Genomic DNA, 19,179 nt, shown 5'->3' on the forward strand with positions numbered 1-19,179 from the left:
CCATGTGTTATAAGACTCAGAAAGAACACCTGCTTTCTCCTGACATTAAAAGGATTCTTCATTAGGTTCCGCAAGATTCCAGGCATCTAGTGCTTTGCACCAGTCTGGAATTGTACCATGATGCAAAGCCATAATAATCTGAGACCAAATATTAGAGATGGTGTTGTACTCCTTAGCTTAGAGAATGAAAGAAGATTGGGATTATGGTAGAAACCAAAATATAAAACGTAACTTTATAAAAAAGTCTCTGCAATTATTTTTCAGAGAAATTAGCTCTGGAGACTTCTTAGCTTTATTGTACCCAGTAATCACACTTTCACAGCTTTTTTATATTGCAGATTTTAATACATGTATCAAAACTGCTTCATATAATCATAATTCGAGCTATACAATAGAATTGCAATAAATTTATCTCTTGTATGAGCATGCACAAATTCACACTGTGTACTAATATAGTAATGAGTAAAAACAAATTATGCGGATGCTGGAATCTGAAACAAAAACAGAAAATGCTAGAAAATCTCAGATTTGACAGCATCTGTAGAGAGAGAATAGAGCCAAAGTTTCAAATCTGAGTGACCCTTTGTCAGAGCTGGACAAGGTAAAAGGGACAAATGGAAATTCTATTTCCTGTGATGAAGAGTCATCCAGTCTTGAAATGTTGGTTCTATTTTCTCTCCACAGATGCTGTCAGATCTGACGAGTTTTTCCAATATAGTTGTGGGTACTGTTTGAGATGTGGTTGGGGGGTATCTTTATTATGAAACTCAATGGTAACACTATCGTTTCTTTAATATGTCTACAGTGGAGAGTGTTTTTTTCCTAATTAATATCACGATTAATCTTTCTCACAAAGAAAGTGATTCGAAGAAGATAACTATCTTTTATGCAAACCACGCTAAAAACAGAAATGAGCAAATTAACTTAAATTTCTTAATATTTTTACATGTTTACATGTCCAGAATTGGTGTTCGATTTTGAAATGGTCTTGATGTTTAATTGTAAGCTTCAATGTGAAAGCGTCCTTTTTTTTAATTCCCCCATGTTTTAATTGAATTTTCCACATGAATCAAATAGTTATTGAATTCTTTTTTTCTTTTTCACTCTAGGGTGATTAGTTCAAAAGGAATCAGCAAACCACCTGCATTAGCCAATATTGACAAAATCAACTCAAACAGCCTGGATTCTTCAACCTCAGGACATGCGTCTGTCACGAGCAGTGTTGCCAGTGAAACTTTAACCAAAACCAGCGACGCCCAGACAGCTGGAATCAGTTTGACTCCATGTCTGACACCTAGTCCTGCCCCTGTGCTTAATGTAAATTCTGGTACCTTTAGTCAGGGGCTGGGCCTGGTTAGCAATTTCACAAACAACAAGGAAACCCTAATGTACCCTAAACTTAGTAGCCTGCACACCAGCATGGAATCTTTAGATCTCCCATTGAGTGTTCCATGCTCATTCTCTGCGAGTGGTACGCTTTCAAGGGAAGAGGATCACAGTGCGCTCACGTGGACTGGGAGTTCTAGATTCTCACAGATGGAGAGGTATGTCAGTAATTTGTTTAGAGCTTATTTAGTAGAAAGAACTAGACACAGTAAGACTGTATCATTAGCAGCTCTTTTGGGTGGAAGATGCTGATTTAATTCATTTTTATTAGATTTTCAGCTCCATTTAATGGCGTACTCAGTCATTTTGCTGACAATTACTGAATTGAAATATATTTTAATGGTGTCTGTTTGATATTAGAACAGTCAGTATGTGAAATAATGCCAAAGATTTTAAATCACACTTAACCGCTTCAAACCTTAGCAGGTGAGAAGTTCAATTGGCACTTTAGTCAAGTATATATGTTCCTTGCTGATTATTTAGGATTTATGATCTTTTGCTCTGAAGTATTTACAGCTGGTTTGTGATGCAGAGTAATGCCAACAGCAAGGTTTCAATCCCCGTACTGACCAAGGTTCGTCATGAAGGCCTCACTTCTCAATCTTGCCTCTCATCTGAGGTGTGGTGATCCACGTGTTAATAAATCACCTGAGGTCAGCTCTTCCCCTCAAAGGGAGAGTAGCCTTTGGTTATCAGGAACTATGGCAACTTTATCCTTTTTGCTTATAATGTTGTTATTATTTGTACAGTGTGTTGGAATGTTGCAAGCCTTCTATGTTTCATCTGTATTTAACAGGTGCACCTTCTAAATTGATGCATGGCGAAGGCATGTGATTTGAATCTAGTCAGGTTTGTTGAGCATCATCAGCATGAGCTTAATAAAGTTCATGTTTATTTGATAGAATGTAATCCACAGATCACTATTGTTTTACAATGTTTTCACCTACCTGACGTGTTGCACAGTAAAACTGCTTTCAAAGGTATCCATTAAGTTATCCATTTGACAAAAGCAAAATAACTAAATTTGTGAAAAGATATTTGCATGTACTTAGCTTGTGGATTGAAGTACACAAAAGTGTTTGACATAGCAACCACACAGTATACTTACAATTACCAAGAGTGGAATTTTTATATACTTAACTTAGTAGGTTTGGGGTTAGTGTTTCCCATTTTTGTGTATTTTTTAAGTGAAAATCCAGGCTACGCTCTCAATAGGATGTGGAGGATGTGGAGGTTTACCAGGATGTTGCCTGGTATGGAGGGGAGGTCCTATGAGGAGAGACTGAGGGATTTGAGGTTGTTTTCGTTAGAAAGAAGGTGGCTAAGAGGGGACCTTATTGAAACATATAAGATGATTAGAGGTTTAGATAGGGTGGACAGTGATAGCCTTTTTCCTCGAATGGAGAAAGCTAGCACGAGGGGGCATAGCTTTAAATTAAGGGGTGGTAGTTATAGGACGGATGTCAGGGGTAGGTTCTTTACCCAGAGGGTGGTGAGGGATTGGAATGCCCTGCCTGCTGCAGTTATAAATGCGCCTAGTTTGGGGGCGTTTAAGAGATCCGTGGATAGGTTTATGGATGGAAAGGGTTTGGTTTAGGTTAGAGGGTCATTGCTTTTTAACTGGTCGACGCAACATCGTGGGCCGAAGGGCCTGTTCTGCGCTATAATGTTCTATGTTCTATGTCCTATATAGGAAAATCTAGTTGAATGTGACAAATTGATTGCTTAATGACTGCTTAACTTTATTTAATGATCAAGTTGGGTATTCAACAATTAACATTTAAGTTGAATCCTGAAAGATTGCTGTAATGCCATGCTCTTCCTAATTATTTCAGTATTGAGAAACTATTTTTATGCACATCACCAACATTTCTGGTCCCCTGCAAGTTATGCGACTAACTGAAGAGTTGGGCTGGAGTTAAAAATATAAGATGATGTAGTTATGGAATAAAAAAGGCCAAATAACATCTTCATCCCATTCCTGTTTTTAACGGATAGGTATGTCACTGTGTGAGTTTCTTATAGCCTACGATTCTACTGAAATAAGTATTTATATCGACTGGCGGCATGGTGGCACAGTGGTTAGTGTTGTTGCCTTCCAGCACCAGGGACCTGGGTTCGATTCCCAGCTTGGGTTGCTGTCTGTGTGGAGTTTGTATGTTCTCCCTGTGTCTGTGTGGGTTTCCTCTGGGTGCTTCGGTTTACTCCCACATTCTGAAAGACATGCTGGATAGGTGCATTGACCCAAACAGGCGACCGTGGGAATTTCACATTCACTTCGTTGCAACCTTAATGTAAGGCTTACTTGTGACTAACAAATAAACTCTTTAACGCAAAATTTTGATGTAAAAGATTAGCAAAAAATAATAACACACTTCTTTAGTAAATATGTGTTGTCATACAATGGACCCTAACTTTCCCAGAGTGACAATCAGTGTTCGATTGCCAATCCGTGCCCAATTTTTATGCAATTTTTCTTTCAGTCTGATTTTACCCAACCTTCTAACTCAGACTGGGCAAGATCCAGGTAATGCAGCTCACCCTGGAAGCCCAGTGTCAAAGTCCAGCCCCATCTGACATGGAGGGGGATGTTGTGGTCAAGTTGGGTGGGGCCTGAGGAGTAGGAGCATCATCTCTGACAGAGGGGGGTCGAAGTGAAGGTTGGGCTGGATGCTGTAATTGGGAGTGTAGTCAAGACTGGTCAAGCTAACAGGAGATAGGGTACTTGGTTATGTCCTGTGGGAGGGGGGTTTTGGTCAGGGGTGTATTGGATCTCGCGGGAGGGTGGGGACAGAGAAGGAGTGAGTTTAGCCTGTGGGGAGTTTGATTAGGTCCAGGATTGGGTGGAGGGGAAGGAGGGTGGAATCCCATGAATGGGGGAAGTAGTCAGATGGTGGGAAAAGGCCTCATGGGAGACGGGGTCAGGAGGACAGTTTGATGGGGCTGGGGGGGGAGGCGGAGAGGGTGAGGGAGGTGCGGTCAAAGGGGGAGTCAGTCTGGGTCTGTATAATAATCACCCAGAATTTAGAAAACATTTTAACTTTTTCTGGGTAAGCGTTGGTGTGACAGAGTAGGAACCATCCAAAATGCAATTTAAATTGCATTTTTAAATTGTTTCCAGTGCAGGATAATTGACTGGGGAAAATTTGCACTTTTGGGAAATTGCCATGTAACCTTATCTATAAAAACCTGAGAGGGGTTCTGCAGCACATCTTTGGGGTACCTCCAGTCTGATGCTGGTGAGCTTGGATGTTATAGGCTTCAATCTATGAATGCAGACAATATTTGTTCAGGCAAAAATAGACCATAAGTATTCACAATATTCTGACTCCAATATGCCATAATACCTAAAATGGTTTGAACAAAATTGCTACCTCTGAAACATTATCTTTTCCCCCCTCAAAGACAACTTCTGTCACAACTCATTCATTTACGACTAAACTTCCCATTTTGTCCACAAAGAGTTTGACATTCTATTTTAGTTGTTAATAACTTGCAGTCAACATAGGGAATTTCAAGAACTGAAACTTGTTTGTGGGAATACAAGACTGTCAATTGTTCAATCATCATCTTTTCTCACTTAGTTAAACAGCTACTTAAGGCATAACCTTCTGGAAAGAACTGAAATATGCAGTATTTCTGGGTAAAGTGGAAATTTGCCTGGAAGATTCCGTATTCGTGAAAAGCAAAGCCCAAAATAGAGATTTATCTCTTCCCAGTAGTTGTTCCTTTGGTAGTATCCATTCATCACAGTTGCGTATCGACTATTGTGAACAGTCCTCTCTACTGAAAAACCAGGTTTATTTGGGATGTTGCTTCAGCTATCTGCAATCAGTTCAGGGAGATTTACTCAAGGGTAACTCGTAATCTTTGACGTGCAGGCATATATTTAATTTCACTTGCTGAAGAAAGATGTTGCTGAATGATAGTGGCAATTAGTTCTGGCATCTGAGGAACCTTTGGCAATTACGATTGGCCTCCTTAGTGTTCAGCATCATCATAATCAAGATTCCATCCTGAGAAATCTTGCTGAGAAAAACCAAGAGCCCCAAAGTAGCAGCTGTCACATTTCATAGAATTCCTACAGTGCAGAGGGAGGCCATTCAGCCCATTAAGTCTGCACAGATGACAATTCTACCCAGGCCCTATTCCCATAACCCCAAAAGACACTGGAGAAGAATTAGGCTACTCAGCCCGTTGAGTCTGCTCTGCCATTCAGTCCTGACTGATATTTTTCTCATCCTCATTCTCCTGCCTTTGCCCACATTTTTACCCTGCTAATCCCCCGACATTAGGGCCAATCAACCTAACCCGCACATCTTTGGACCATGGGAGGAAACAGGAGCACCAGCGTTTCCTTCCATGCAGACACTGGGAGAACATACAAACTCCACACAGGCAGTGACCCAAGGCCGGAATTGAACCCGGGTCCCTGGCATTATGAGGAAGCAGTGCTAACCACTGGGCCGCCGGACTGCAGCGGTTCGAGATGGCAGTTCACCACCACCTTCCTGAAGTCATTTAGGGATGGACAGCAAGTGCTGGCCCAGCTAGTGACACCCACATCCCACAAATGAAGTTTTAAAATTTAGATGTCTGTTCGTTATTTGCTTTAGGAATTTGCTTACATTTGAATATCAAGGTTTTCATAAAAGATTCAGATTGGCAAGGTGCACCATTCCTGCCAATCTTAAGGTTTCCAGAGCTTGACAGTGCTGCTGTTTTACTACAAACACCTGCATGTAATTATTAATCACTTTACATTTCGACAGCAGGACGTAATTAAATTCCAAATTGAGTAAAATCATAAAAAGGAAAACAGTAGAGTGAGTTCAAGGCTCTTGGAGCTGGAACAAGATTTGTAATATTCCCAAATATATATTACATTCCATCAAAATAATTAAAGCATGGCTTCAGATTGCACTCAAAATTAAGTGATCGCACTTGTGAAATGTCCTGCAATATTTCAAATGGAGTAAAAAGTCTGACAACACCAGGTTTTAGTCCAACCTATTTGATAATATTCTCACTAGCTTTCGAGGGGACAGCCTCTTCGTCAGGTGAATGGAGAGTTCTGGCCTCAGACAGAGCATATAAAGCACAGACAGTTTAGAGATTACTGATTAAAATGCGAATCCTTACACCTAACCTGCTGTTCAAGACCTGAAGTGGCTGACAATGTGAGTGGTAGGAGCACTGATCACAGTTTAAAGAGATGTGTATTGTCTCCAGACAGTACAGTAAGTGAGGTTTTGCAAACCCAGGCAAGTCACGGGGGTTACAGATAGTGCGACATGAACCCAAGATCCCTGTTGAGACCGTCCTCATGTGTGCGGAACTTGGCTATCAGTCTCTGCTCAGCGACTCTGCGCTGTCGTGTGTCGTGAAGGCCGCCTTGGAGAATGCTTACCCGAAGGTCAGAGGCTGAATGCCTGTGACCACTGAAGTGTTCGCCAACAGGAAGGGAACAGTCTTGCCTGGTGACTGTCGAGCGATGTTCATTCATCCGTTGTCGTAGCGTCTGCATGGTCTCCCCAATGTACCATGCTTCGGGACATCCTTTCTTGCAACGTATCAGGTAGACAATGTTGGCCGAGTTGCAAGAGTATTTACCATGTACCTGGTGGGTGGTATTCTCACGTGTGATGATGGTGTCCATGTCGATGATCCGGCATGTCTTGCAGAGGTTGCTGTGACAGGGTTGTGTGGTATTGTGGTCACTGTTCTCCTGAAGGCTGGGTAGTTTGCTGCGAACAATGGTCTGTTTGAGGTTGTGTGGTTGTCTGAAAGCAAGAAGTGGGGGTGTGGGGATGGCCCTGGCGAGATGTTCGTCTTCACCAATGATATGTTGAAGACTCCGGAGAAGATGTCGTACGACATCTACCCAGCCTTCAGGAGAACAGTGACCACAATACCACACAACCCTGTCACAGCAACCTCTGCAAGACATGCCGGATCATCGACATGGAAACCATCATCACACGTGAGAATATCATCCACCAGGTACATGGTAAATACTCTTGCAACTCGGCCAACATTGTCTACCTGATACGTTGCAAGAAAGGATGTCCCGAAGCATGGTACACTGGGGAGACCATGCAGACGCTACGACAACGGATGAATGAACATCGCTCGACAGTCACCAGGCAAGACTGTTCCCTTCCTGTTGGCGAACACTTCAGTGGTCACGGGCATTCAGCCTCTGACCTTTGGGTAAGCATTCTCCAAGGCGGCCTTCACGACACACGACAGCGCAGAGTCGCTGAGCAGAGACTGATAGCCAAGTTCCGCACACATGAGGACGGTCTCAACAGGGATCTTGGGTTCATGTCGCACTATCTGTAACCCCCGTGACTTGCCTGGGTTTGCAAAACCTCACTTACTGTACTGTCTGGAGACAATACACATCTCTTTAAACTGTGATCAGTGCTCCTACCACTCACATTGTCAGCCACTTCAGGTCTTGAACAGCAGGTTAGGTGTAAGGATTCGCATTTTAATCAGTAATCTCTAAACTGTCTGTGCTTTATATGCTCTGTCTGAGGCCAGAACTCTCCATTCACCTGACGAAGAGGCTGTCCCCTCGAAAGCTAGTGAGAATATTATCAAATAGGTTGGACTAAAACCTGGTGTTGTCAGACTTTTTACTGTGTTTACGCCAGTCCAACGCCGGCATACCCACATCATATTTCAAATGTACAGAAGAGGAGAGAAAAAAATACCCCCACATGAATACACAATATTCTAATTTGCTCCCTCTCAAATTATTTTCTATCAGACTTACCAACTGGTGAATTGTATTTTGACATTTCTCAGTTGTACCAGCTAGCTCAGGGTGGCTACACGACTCTGATTTCCTCTCAAATATATAATGACATCTTGCAAATTTGGACATATACACGTTAACCATTGTGGTCGGGATTTTACAACTGTTACAACTAAGATACATCAAAATGCAATTCACCAGTTGGTAAGTCTGATAGAAAATAATTTAAGAGGAAGCAAATTAGAATATTGAGTATTCATGTGGGGGTTCTTTTTTTTTTCTCCTCTTCTGTATATTTGAAATATAGTAAGAAGGTTTATTTGCTATCTTTCGGAGCGCTGCCCTTCATCAGGTGAGTGAAAGTTCTATTCACAAATCTCCACATATTTGAAATACTGGAGGACGTAAGAACATAAGAAATAGGAGCAGGAGTAGGCCATCTAGCCCTTCGAGCCTGTCCTGCCATTCAATAAGATCATGGCTGATCTGAAGTGGATCAGTTCCACTTTCCCGCTTTCTCCCCATAACCCTTAATTTCCTTGTCTATCAGAAATCTATCTACCTGTGACTTAAATATATTCAATGAGGTAGCCTCCACCACTTCAATGGGCAGAGAATTCCAGAGATTCAGCACCCCTTGAGTGAAGAAGTTCCTCCTCAACTCCGATCTAAACTGCCCCCCCACCTTATTTTGAGGCTGTGCCCTCTAGTTCTGTTTTCCTTTCTAAGTGGAAAGAATCTCTCTACCTCTACCCTAACCATCCCCTTCATTATCTTGTAAGTCTCTATAGGAGCAGCAGACCTAGTGATTGGGGACATCATGGAGAGTGCGGGTGAAAATTTGAAATAAAAACAGAAAATGTTGGATAAATCCAGCAGGCCTAACAACATCTGTGGAGAGAGAAACAAAGTAGTCTATATGACCCTTCTACAGAACTGAAGAGGAATAGAAAGGTGATGAATTATATACTTAGAGAGAGGGGTGAGGCAGAAGGAAAGTCAGTGATAGGGTGGAGCTAAGGAGAGATTGACAAAGATGGACATAAGGTAAAGGGGCTGTGAATGGTGCCAATAGAGACTGAAGAGTGTTAATAGTGGCAATGGTAGGATAGCAGAATGTGTTCATAGGAGAACAAAGGTCAGTGCTCAGTGGAAGCAAAAGGAACAAGGGACTGTGGCCATGTTGGGGAGGGCTGGGTAGTGTTGAAAGAAGCCAGGGAAAAACAAAAGGGGGCAGTCGAGATGGAGGGGAAAGTTCACAGTCCAAAGTTACTGAAGTCAATGTCGAGTCCAGAAGGCTTTTACGTGACTAAGCAGCAGGTGACAGCAAGATGCTGAGTTGAAATGGCAAGTGGGGTAAAGGTGCCGCACAGGCTGGGGTAAAGGTGGTCCGCACAGCAGTTACCCAGTCTACATTTAGCCTTCCCAATGTAGAGGAGCCCACACTGGGAACAGCAAAACATAAACACAGTGAATAACAGCTGATGTGGAACTGTGACAACTGGATGTGCTGAAGAGCCACAGCTCCGAAAAGGGAAAACACAAATCTCTGTTTTGGGCTTTTCATGATTTTTTTATTTACTGGTACACTGCTTTTAACCTGTGGCGTTCGGCTTATGCCAGTGGTAGACGTAAATATTTGCATTTCTGTATGTTATAATTCCAAAAGTGCTAAGATTGATTTGGCAACAGAATCACCATGGAATTGGATGCTACAGATGCTGTTAAATTAACAATTGTGCCAACAGACCTACACATTAAAGATCCAGTGCAGTGGAAAACTGATCACAATTCCCATTGAATTTTTGTGAATGGATTGACACAAAGTTGATTGGTCTGGTTGGAAACAGACTCTAAAAAACCAGTTCAGTTCAAACTCTGGCGCGGTAATGGCCTAGTGATATTGTCGCTAGACTTTTAATCCAGGGAACTCAGCTAACGTTCTGGGAACCCAGGTTCAAATCCTGCCACAGCAGCTGGTGGAATTTGAATTCAGTAGAAAATATCTGGAATTAAGAATCTATTGATGATCATGAAACCGTCATTGATTGTCGGAAAAACCCATTTGGTTCACTAATGTTCTTTAGGGAAGAAAATCTGCCGTCCTTACCTGGTCTGGCCTACGTGTGAGTCCAGACCCACAGCAATGGGTTGACTCTCAAATGTCCTTGGGCAACTAGAGATGAACAATAAATGCTAGCCAGCCAGCCAGCAATGCCCATATCCCATTAATTAAAAAAAACATTTTGCTTCTCAATACTTAAAGACAGTCGCAATAAAATTGACCTTGTTTTCTGGAGGATTCTTGGTCAAGCATCATTCTGTTGGTTTTGAATTATGTTACTCACTCCCAAATCTTGTGCTTTTCTTGCTAAACTCTCCAGTTTCTTCCAGCTCAATGTTAGTTCCTGAATGTTCTCTGTTTCTTACTTTCTGGCATTTCTTCCGCCCTTCATCCCATCATTGGTGGCACACATTTCAACCATCTTCAACCAACTCTCTGAAGCTCCCTCACCTTTTCATGCCATAATCACTGCTTTATTAATGTCTGGGAAATCAAAAACAAAGCCAACAGTGCAGTCAAGGAAAAAATCTATCACCAGCTGTGATGGTAGCCACAAAAGGCACTCAGGAAAAAAAATCAAATTCTGAAGGGTTGTTTAAAAAAAAAATCTGAATAGCTGTCTTTTTCCAAAATGTTCCAGTTACCATTCAAAAAGCTGCATGACGGCCACAAAATTCCCAACGCTCCATTGAAAAGCTGTAGACCCCCTATTTAATTTTATTTTGGTCCGACAACGTGTAAAGTTGTTTTCTGGATCTCAGTGTTTGCAAACCAGATACACAAGCCCTTAAGCTGAGGGTAATGAAGGCTTCCACAGACTGAACATTTCAGGTCTAGACGATGACCTGAAAATAATCTGGGAAAGATGTCAACCCAATTAGCGATGTGGCTCAACCTCCGAACGCACCATCTAGAATCCTGTACACAGTAACTGAGAGTCCATTGATCAGTTTGTAAGTAGATGCAGATACAAAGGGTGTGATTGCACTTTTCAGTGCCAGAACTAGCTGATAGAAGCATTGAGCTCACAATAAACATCTACCCCAATAGAAGCAATCCAGAGAGACCATGTTACAGTCTGGAAGCAAAGTGGACACAAATATAAAGTCTTAACACTGGGCAGAGAGTTTGTAGGCTATGTGTAATTTGTTTATCATTGGCATGATAGCCAATAAAGATAAACTTAGTAGCAATATGTATAATGAGGCCTTGCACATCAACCCACAGAGCCAGCTTTCAGCATTATATATGAGGCATGTGCCACCAGAGAATACTGGAAGCGTCAATGCAAAAAGCAAAGGCCAGAACAAGTATTTTGACATCGTGAGAAGCCACAATCCAAGGCCAGACAGGTATAGTATTCCAACCAACTGTGGGAACATGACAGACATTAAGATAAGATCTATGAAATGCCTAGCCTGGGTGTACAGTCAGATGATGAAGATAACCAGATCATTGATACAGGGAACAGACATTCAGCATAGTGAGTATCAAAGAATGTGCTGACATTAGTGGTACCATAGGAATGTTTCTTATTGTGCTTACCCCAGTCCAACGCCGGCATCTCCACATCATTGTTGGTCCCAACAGAAGCCTTTGCCACCATCCTGATTATATGCCCAGAGATTCAGGGACAGTACAAACCTTACACAAAACTTTATATCAATGCAGGGCAAGCACCCTCCTACTTCACACTCTGAAATGCATGTGCGCACAGACATAGTAAGTAATGATTCAATCAACCACTGCCAAACTTACCATGCACAGTGGTTTGAACATTCCATCCCTGGTATCCATCACACATGGGTATCACAACAAACAATTCACCCTGATAAATATCTGGTAAACCCAGATGTTTTGTGTTGTGGACAATCACAAGCCTAACCCTGTGCAGGTCAGCATCCCTACTATCACTCAGACAATGATGAGGACCACAGACACAAGGAGCACCACTGGAAACTTGGTGCTTACACTGGCTGAAGACCATCTATGTCTGCAATATATATCAACAGCCAACAGGCCAACTTCATTGTATTACAGAACCAATGTGGAATGACTGGCAAATAAATGTGGACTACCCTTCCTAGTCTTCAATAGTCGATACTTCCAGGATTATATGAAAACTCAATCTAAAAGTAGGGGTACAAGAAAGATGCCCCGCAACTGGCATGTGAGTAACAAATCAGCCAGCCTGTATGTCATCACAAAAGTTCCAGATGAAAACATGATTGATGGAATTGTGGAAATCGACAACATAAGCCCAGAATTAAAATCACAAGTCCAGTCACCAAACAGCATGATCGTGTGATGAAACTGATGTTAAATCAAACAAACACCACAGCCAGCAACACCACTGTTTTGAACAGAGCACAGTCAATGATGCAACACAAACCATCATTTTGAAAACATGCAGCAGCCAACCAGAATAACTAATTAAGCTCGGATGGATAAATAAAGCATCAATACATTTCAGAGCCATGTATATCTATTTTTTAACAATGGTATATCCAGGCACAATGTTTTTTTTTGCTGTCATGTAAACAGTTTGATTCTTTAAAGGTAAACTACTAGCTTAGAAAAAAAGGGTATGTAGTGATATGATGTATATGTACCTTTAAAGGAACATATCTTATACTGCTTTCAATCACTTTTGTTAAGAAAGGATGTGGTATAGTAATTTCATATCTCTGAACTTAGTCTACAGCAGTGCTGGTCAAGGTCAGATGTGCACACACAGTTTCCCAGTGAATTTTGTGTGTATATAATTTATGTTCTAATAAAGAACCCACATTATTGTTTTTGCCAATCCTTTTCATATCATTAGTATGTTTATATTGAACAAAAGATTGCAACAGGGAGCCAGGACGTGAGATACTTGTCGCAGAATTCCGAGCTTCTGACCTACTCTTGTAGTCAAATCAGGATAAAGTGTCAACAGCAGACCACCAAATTGTAACGAATTGGAAATATTTATTAAGAATAAATGTATCAAACATAACCAAACTGGATGGAAATTATTAGGCTTGGACAAGCTTTAGCCATACAGTCATAGCGCTTTACGGCACACAGAGACACCCTTCGGCCCTTTGTGTCTGTGCTGGCCATCAAGCACTTATCTATTCTAATCCCAATTTCCAGCACTTGATCTGTAGCTTTGTATGCTGTGGCATTTCAAGTGCTCATCGAAATGATGCTTATATGTTAGGTTTCCTGTCTCAACACCCTTTCAGACAGTGAGTTCCAGATTCCCACCATCCTCAGGATGAAAAACTTAACTTCAAATCCCCTCTAAATCTTATTTCCCTCACCTTAAGTCTATGTCTCCTCGTTATTACCCTCAACTAAGGGTAAAAGTGTCTTTCTGTATACCTATGCCCCTCGTAATTTTGTACACCACATGTCCATCCTCAGCCTTCTCTGCTCTAAACCTAACCAGCCTCTCTTCATAGCTGAAGCACTCCAGCCCAGGTAACATCCTGGCAAATCTCTGCATCCTTTCTAGTGCAATCACATTCTTCTTATAGTGTGGCAACCAGAACTGCACACAGTGGTCTAATCAGCATTTTATACAGCTCCATCATAGCCTCCCTGCTCATATATTCTATACCTCGGCTAATAAAGGGAAGTATCCCATATGCCTTGTTAAACACTTTATCTACCTGTCCTGCTGTCTTCAGGGATCTATGTTCATGCACACCAAGGTCCTTCTGGTCTTTTTTACTTCCTAGCTTTCTAGTTCATTGTGCATTCCCTTGCCTTTTTAGTCCTCCCAAAATGCATCACCTCATGCTTTTCAGGTTAAATTCCATTTCCCACTATTGTGCCTTCTCGTCTATATTGTTCTGTAACCTAAGGCTTTCCTCCTCGCTACTTACCACACCACCAGTTTTTGTGTCATCTGCAAACTCGCTGATCCTGCTCCGCATCCCCGTTCACATCTAGGTAATTAATGTATACTATAAACAGCAAAAGACCCAGCACCAACCCCTGCAGTAACCACTGGACACAGGAGGATTCCAGTCACAAAAACAACCTTGGGCTCTTACCCTCTTGATCAGTCTCCCATGCAGGACCTTGGTCAAAAGCCTTACTTCCTGTTTCAGCTTTGATCAGTATGCTATGCAGACTTGGCTTCAGATGATCTGGTGACATCTCTCCGACTTCCACTGCTTTTAGTTTTGTCTTCCCTGCTGTGCTTGGCTTATTTCTCTTTATCCAAGCTTCAGTATCTGAGTGACTTCATGCTCAATCTTTCTGACCCTGATCGTTGGCTTTTGGAGCGTATAGGTTGATCTACGAACTTGTCCGTAGCGATTTAGCCCAAGCACCTTTCAAGGGTAGATATTTTGAACATACAAGGATATTTTGACAGTAACAGACCATTCAAACCTATGCTTAGTTGAATCCTCAGACAGTCTTTAAGGTCTTTCAATTTTTCGTACACCACATGCTGTAAGTGTTTTAAAATTTGACATAAGCTCCCAAAATTAGTAATTAGTAATTTCTTAAGTTTTCTCATTCTATTCTACAAAGCAGGATATTTAATAAGTCAACTGTTCGTTTTTAATAATAGTGTTGTGGGGAAATTTGAAGGTGGCTAATTGTAACTTAAGACAATTCAAAACTTGCAAGGCAAATATCTCTGTGTAGACGTAATAAAATATATTTAACATAAATCATAGGACAAAACAATACAGCCGATTGGAGACTCAGAGTTAAATAGATCTGGAACAGAGCAACAGAACCTCTCCAAAAGATCTGAAGTACATCATCAAATATAGATCAATTATACTTTTCCAAATCAATAATTCATTAGCTTAAAATCAATTTCATTTAACAGTCATATATCAATACAAATCTCTGTCAAGTACCTCAGCCAGCCATATGATACTTAATAGCATGGCGCAATCTTATTCATCCAACTAAGTCTGGACATAGTCTCTCCTCTTGGCATTAATTACATCCCTGTTGCCTGGTAACACTACCGCAAGATCAAAATGGACGTTCCCACTGCTCACTGCCAAGTTAAATAGACATGTGTTCCTGTGTCTAGAGGCATATCTGTCCTTGTATCTGGGCAGTAAATGCATCTATTCATTAATCTGCAGAGTACGTAGCCTCACAGGAATTCATCTGATAAACTACTGACATTTACCACCATACCTTTCGGTAACTTTGCTTGACCAAAGTGAACAGTACATTAAGATACATATAAAATATCAGTATATATGTTTTAAAATCATAACTACCTGTTTTGTTTCACTTGCTGCATTCAAAAAATGTGTAAACTGTTTGTGTTAGCTGGTCTAAGAGTCATTTAACTCCTTACTGATTCCTTGTCCTTTGAAAAACTGCATTCTGTCTATAAATCTTATTAATTGGTTCAGAATTCCCTTCCACATCTATTAAAGCTGAACGTTACCAATAATGTTATTAGTAACTTAATAATATTCCATACTTCCTGATTGAGGGGAAGATATCCTCATCAATCTCAGTTGATTTCTCATCAACATAACTGTTCCTAATAGGTGGATCTGTAAGTACTCCCCACCTGCGTTCAACCTCACTCCTTATATTCCTTATCTCTTTGCAGGAGTGCTGTTAATTCTAAATTATTGGCATATTGTAAATATATATGATTCAAACAGTAGATCATATACTTGGGTCATTGTGTAGAGTTTGCACGTTCTCCCCATGTGTGTGTGGGTTTCCTCTACGTGCTCTGATTTCCTCCCACAGTCCGAAAGATGTGCTGGTTAGGTGCATTGGCCATGTCAAATTCTCCCTCGGTGTACTCGAACAAGCATTGGGTATTTTCACGGCAACGTCATTGCAATGTTAATGTAAGCCTACTTGTGGCACTAATAAATAAACTTAAACATAAGGTATTCATCAGCTCCCTCTTTACCTGCATCGATATCCCTTCTGAGCCCTATGTTGCCCCTTTCAATTTTAGATTTAGTCCCGCCGACCAGGTTCAATTCTATTGCAAAGATTTTAAAGGCAGTTTTTTCTGATATGTTTTAAACATTTTTTCTTACTCACCAGGCTAAATTAACCAATTCATGCGCGTGCTGTTTGAGAAGTAGCTAAGCGTGTCTGGTATCCTTTGTTCAGTACAGATTCACTATGCATTCCTGCATGTTAGTTGCTACACAGTTAACAAATCACAACTGTGCAGTCACATCCGGTATCCCATTGCTCGATCTGATATAAACCTGCTTGACTTTCAGCTCATCTCAAAAAAATCGAAGTATTTATCTCATTAAGGGCACAGCTTATGTTAAATTTTGGGTTACTCCAAATCTCAGAACATAAGCAGCCTCATTATGCAATTTGGTATATTATGAGGAAAGATGTAAAGTTTATTTATAATCACAAGTAAGGCTTACATTAACACTGCAATAAAGATACTGTGAAATTTCCTAGTCACCACATCCTGGCACTTGTTCAGGTAAGTGCACCTAACCAGCACGTCTTTCAGACTATAGGAGGAAACCAGAGCACCCGGAGGAAACCCATGCAGTCACGGGAAGAATATGTAAACTCCATACAGGCAATGACCCAAGTTGGGAATCGAACCCAGGTCCCTGGCGCTGTGAGGTAGCAATGCTAACCACTCTGCCATCGTGCTGCCCCAGTGTGTGAAAACCAGTGAAGAATATTCTAGATACTTTGTGATGATTTTAAACAATAAAACACATAATAAAGTCCACTGGAAATACTCTTAACTAACTTAATGGCTATACTCAGCACATTTAAATGTACCCAGTTCCACATCCCTCTACTTTCCTAACTTCAGAGCCAAACCTTCCCAAACAAGACCCTGTAGGGTTATATACCAATAGCCGAAGTCTAGTAATAGTTATCACAATTGTACTTTTGGGGTTTCATCTGACTGAGGCATTTCTGCGGATGCAGCTTGCTGGGACTTCACACAGCTTTCCCGCTCTGGGCTGAGTTCTCAATAAGAAATCTCACAACTGCCCCTTCAGGGGCAACACTCCGAAAGCTAATGGCTTGTGCTACCAAATAAACCTGTTGGACTTTGAGCTGGTGTTGTGAGACTTCTTAGTGTGTTTACCCCAGTCCAACACCGGCATCTCCACATCCTGAGTTCTCAAAACAGGTAGATTGGATAGCGTGAAATTACTTCCCTTTTGATCTTCCCTGATCTGACCTAACTTCCACAGAAATCACCCTTAATTACCTTTAGAATGCAATTGTGAAATTCACACCTCATCTCCTCCTTTGATCATCAAGCTTCTTTTCCTCAAACTCTTGGCATTCTATTTTGTTACCAACTTACCTTAAGTGAACTTTGCTTTGAGTGTTGATTGCCTGAACATTGCAAATGTTGTTGATAAGGCAATCAACACTCAAAGCAAAAGTTCACTTAAGGTAAGTTGGTAACAAAATAGAATGCCAAAAGTTTGAGGAAAAGAAGTTTGATGATCAAAGGAGATGAGGTGGATCAACATCATAGCAAAAGCACAAATTACATCAACCCAGCCAACCTGTCCCTCTTACTACAGTTTCTATTTTTTATAAGTTTCTAAATTCATAAAACTGACAGAACAACTAATGAATTTCTTTGTTTTCATATTATCACAATTTCCTAACAGTTTGAAGGTATTTTCTTATCTCCCCCATGTGGCGCCAGTGTCTTGGATAGTCACCAAAGCCCTCTCAAGAATTGGTACACGAAAGAGGAAGACAGTGTTCTCTTAATATCTTTGAAACAGAAACTATAAGGTTCATGATGGGAGATGTAGGAGGGATGTCCGAGGTAGATTCTTCACTCAGAGAGTGGTTGGGGCGTGGAATAGACTGCCTGCTGTGATAGTGGAGTCGGACACTTTAGGAACTTTCAAACACTTATTGGATAGGCACATGGAGCACTCCAGAATTATAGGGAGGGGATTGCTTGATCTTGGGATTGGACATAGCTCGACACAACATTGAGGGTTGAAGGGCCTGTACTGTGCTGTACTGTTCTATGTTTCTAAAGCAAACATTCCCTTTAATTCCAAGCATTAACGTATTTCACTTGGTTGTTTTTGTTTAAGATGTCATTTCCTTCCTTAAAAATAACCTGTTATAATGTGCCTGTCATTTTATCATTTCAAAATTGTTCCAAAATTCAAATATCAGTATTGCTGGCCTGATTGGTCTTGTTAATTTACAGTTTATAGCCACAAAGGATCTTTATTTTTCAAAACTATCAAGAAAAGAAAAGCTAACAAAAGGTTCAGAGAGCTAGGTAATGTTAGAGATCTAGCAGAGTATACGGCTAATAGGAAGATCTTAAGAAGGAAATTAGTAGAGCCAGACGGGGTCATGAGAAGGCCTTAGCAGGCAGGATTAAGGAAAATCCCAAGGCATTCTACAAGTATGGGAAGAGCAAGAGGATAAGACATGACAGAATAGGACCTATCATGTGTGATGGTGGGAAAGTTTGTATGGAACCGGAAGAAATAGCAGAGGTACTTAATGAATACTTTACTTCAGTATTTACTATGGAAAAGGATTTGGTGGTTGTAGTGCAGACTTGCAGCGGACTGAAAAGCTTGAGCATGTAGATATTAAGAAAGAGGAGCTTTTGAAAAGCATCAAGTTAGATAAGTCACCAGGACTGCTTGGGATGTACCCCAGGCTATGGTGGGAAGCGAAAGAGGAGATTGCTGAGCCTCTGGCAATAATCTTTTCATCATCAATGGAGACGGGAGAGTTTCCGGCGGATTGGAGGATTGCGGATGTTGTTCCTTTATTCAAGAAAGGGAGTAGAGATAGCCCAGGAAATTATAGACCAGTGAGTCTAACCTCAGTGGTTGGTAAGTTGATGGAGAAGATCCTGAGAGGCAGGATTTATGAACATTTGGAGAGGTATAATATGATTAAGAATAGTCAGCATGGCTTTGTCAAAGGCAGATCATGCCTTACGAGCCTGACTGAATTTTTT

The 19,179-nt window shown here is 41.1% G+C and overlaps 1 protein-coding gene across 2 annotated transcripts in view; it reads left to right on the top strand.

The window, feature by feature from the left end:
- Positions 1-19,179, top strand: part of LOC145357045 (neuron navigator 1-like) — a 698,546-nt gene that overhangs the window by 568,170 nt on the left and 111,197 nt on the right. For both annotated transcript variants that reach the window (XM_080210100.1, XM_080210101.1), the window contains one exon: positions 1,110-1,544. In XM_080210100.1, coding sequence (XP_080066226.1) covers positions 1,110-1,544 — 435 coding nt within the window. The remainder of the gene's footprint in view (positions 1-1,109; positions 1,545-19,179) is intronic.

The sequence above is a fragment of the Carcharhinus amblyrhynchos genome, chromosome 22 (genome assembly GCF_965287045.1).
Source record: "Carcharhinus amblyrhynchos chromosome 22, sCarAmb.v2.hapA, whole genome shotgun sequence".
Classification (NCBI taxonomy): Eukaryota; Metazoa; Chordata; class Chondrichthyes; order Carcharhiniformes; family Carcharhinidae; genus Carcharhinus; species Carcharhinus amblyrhynchos.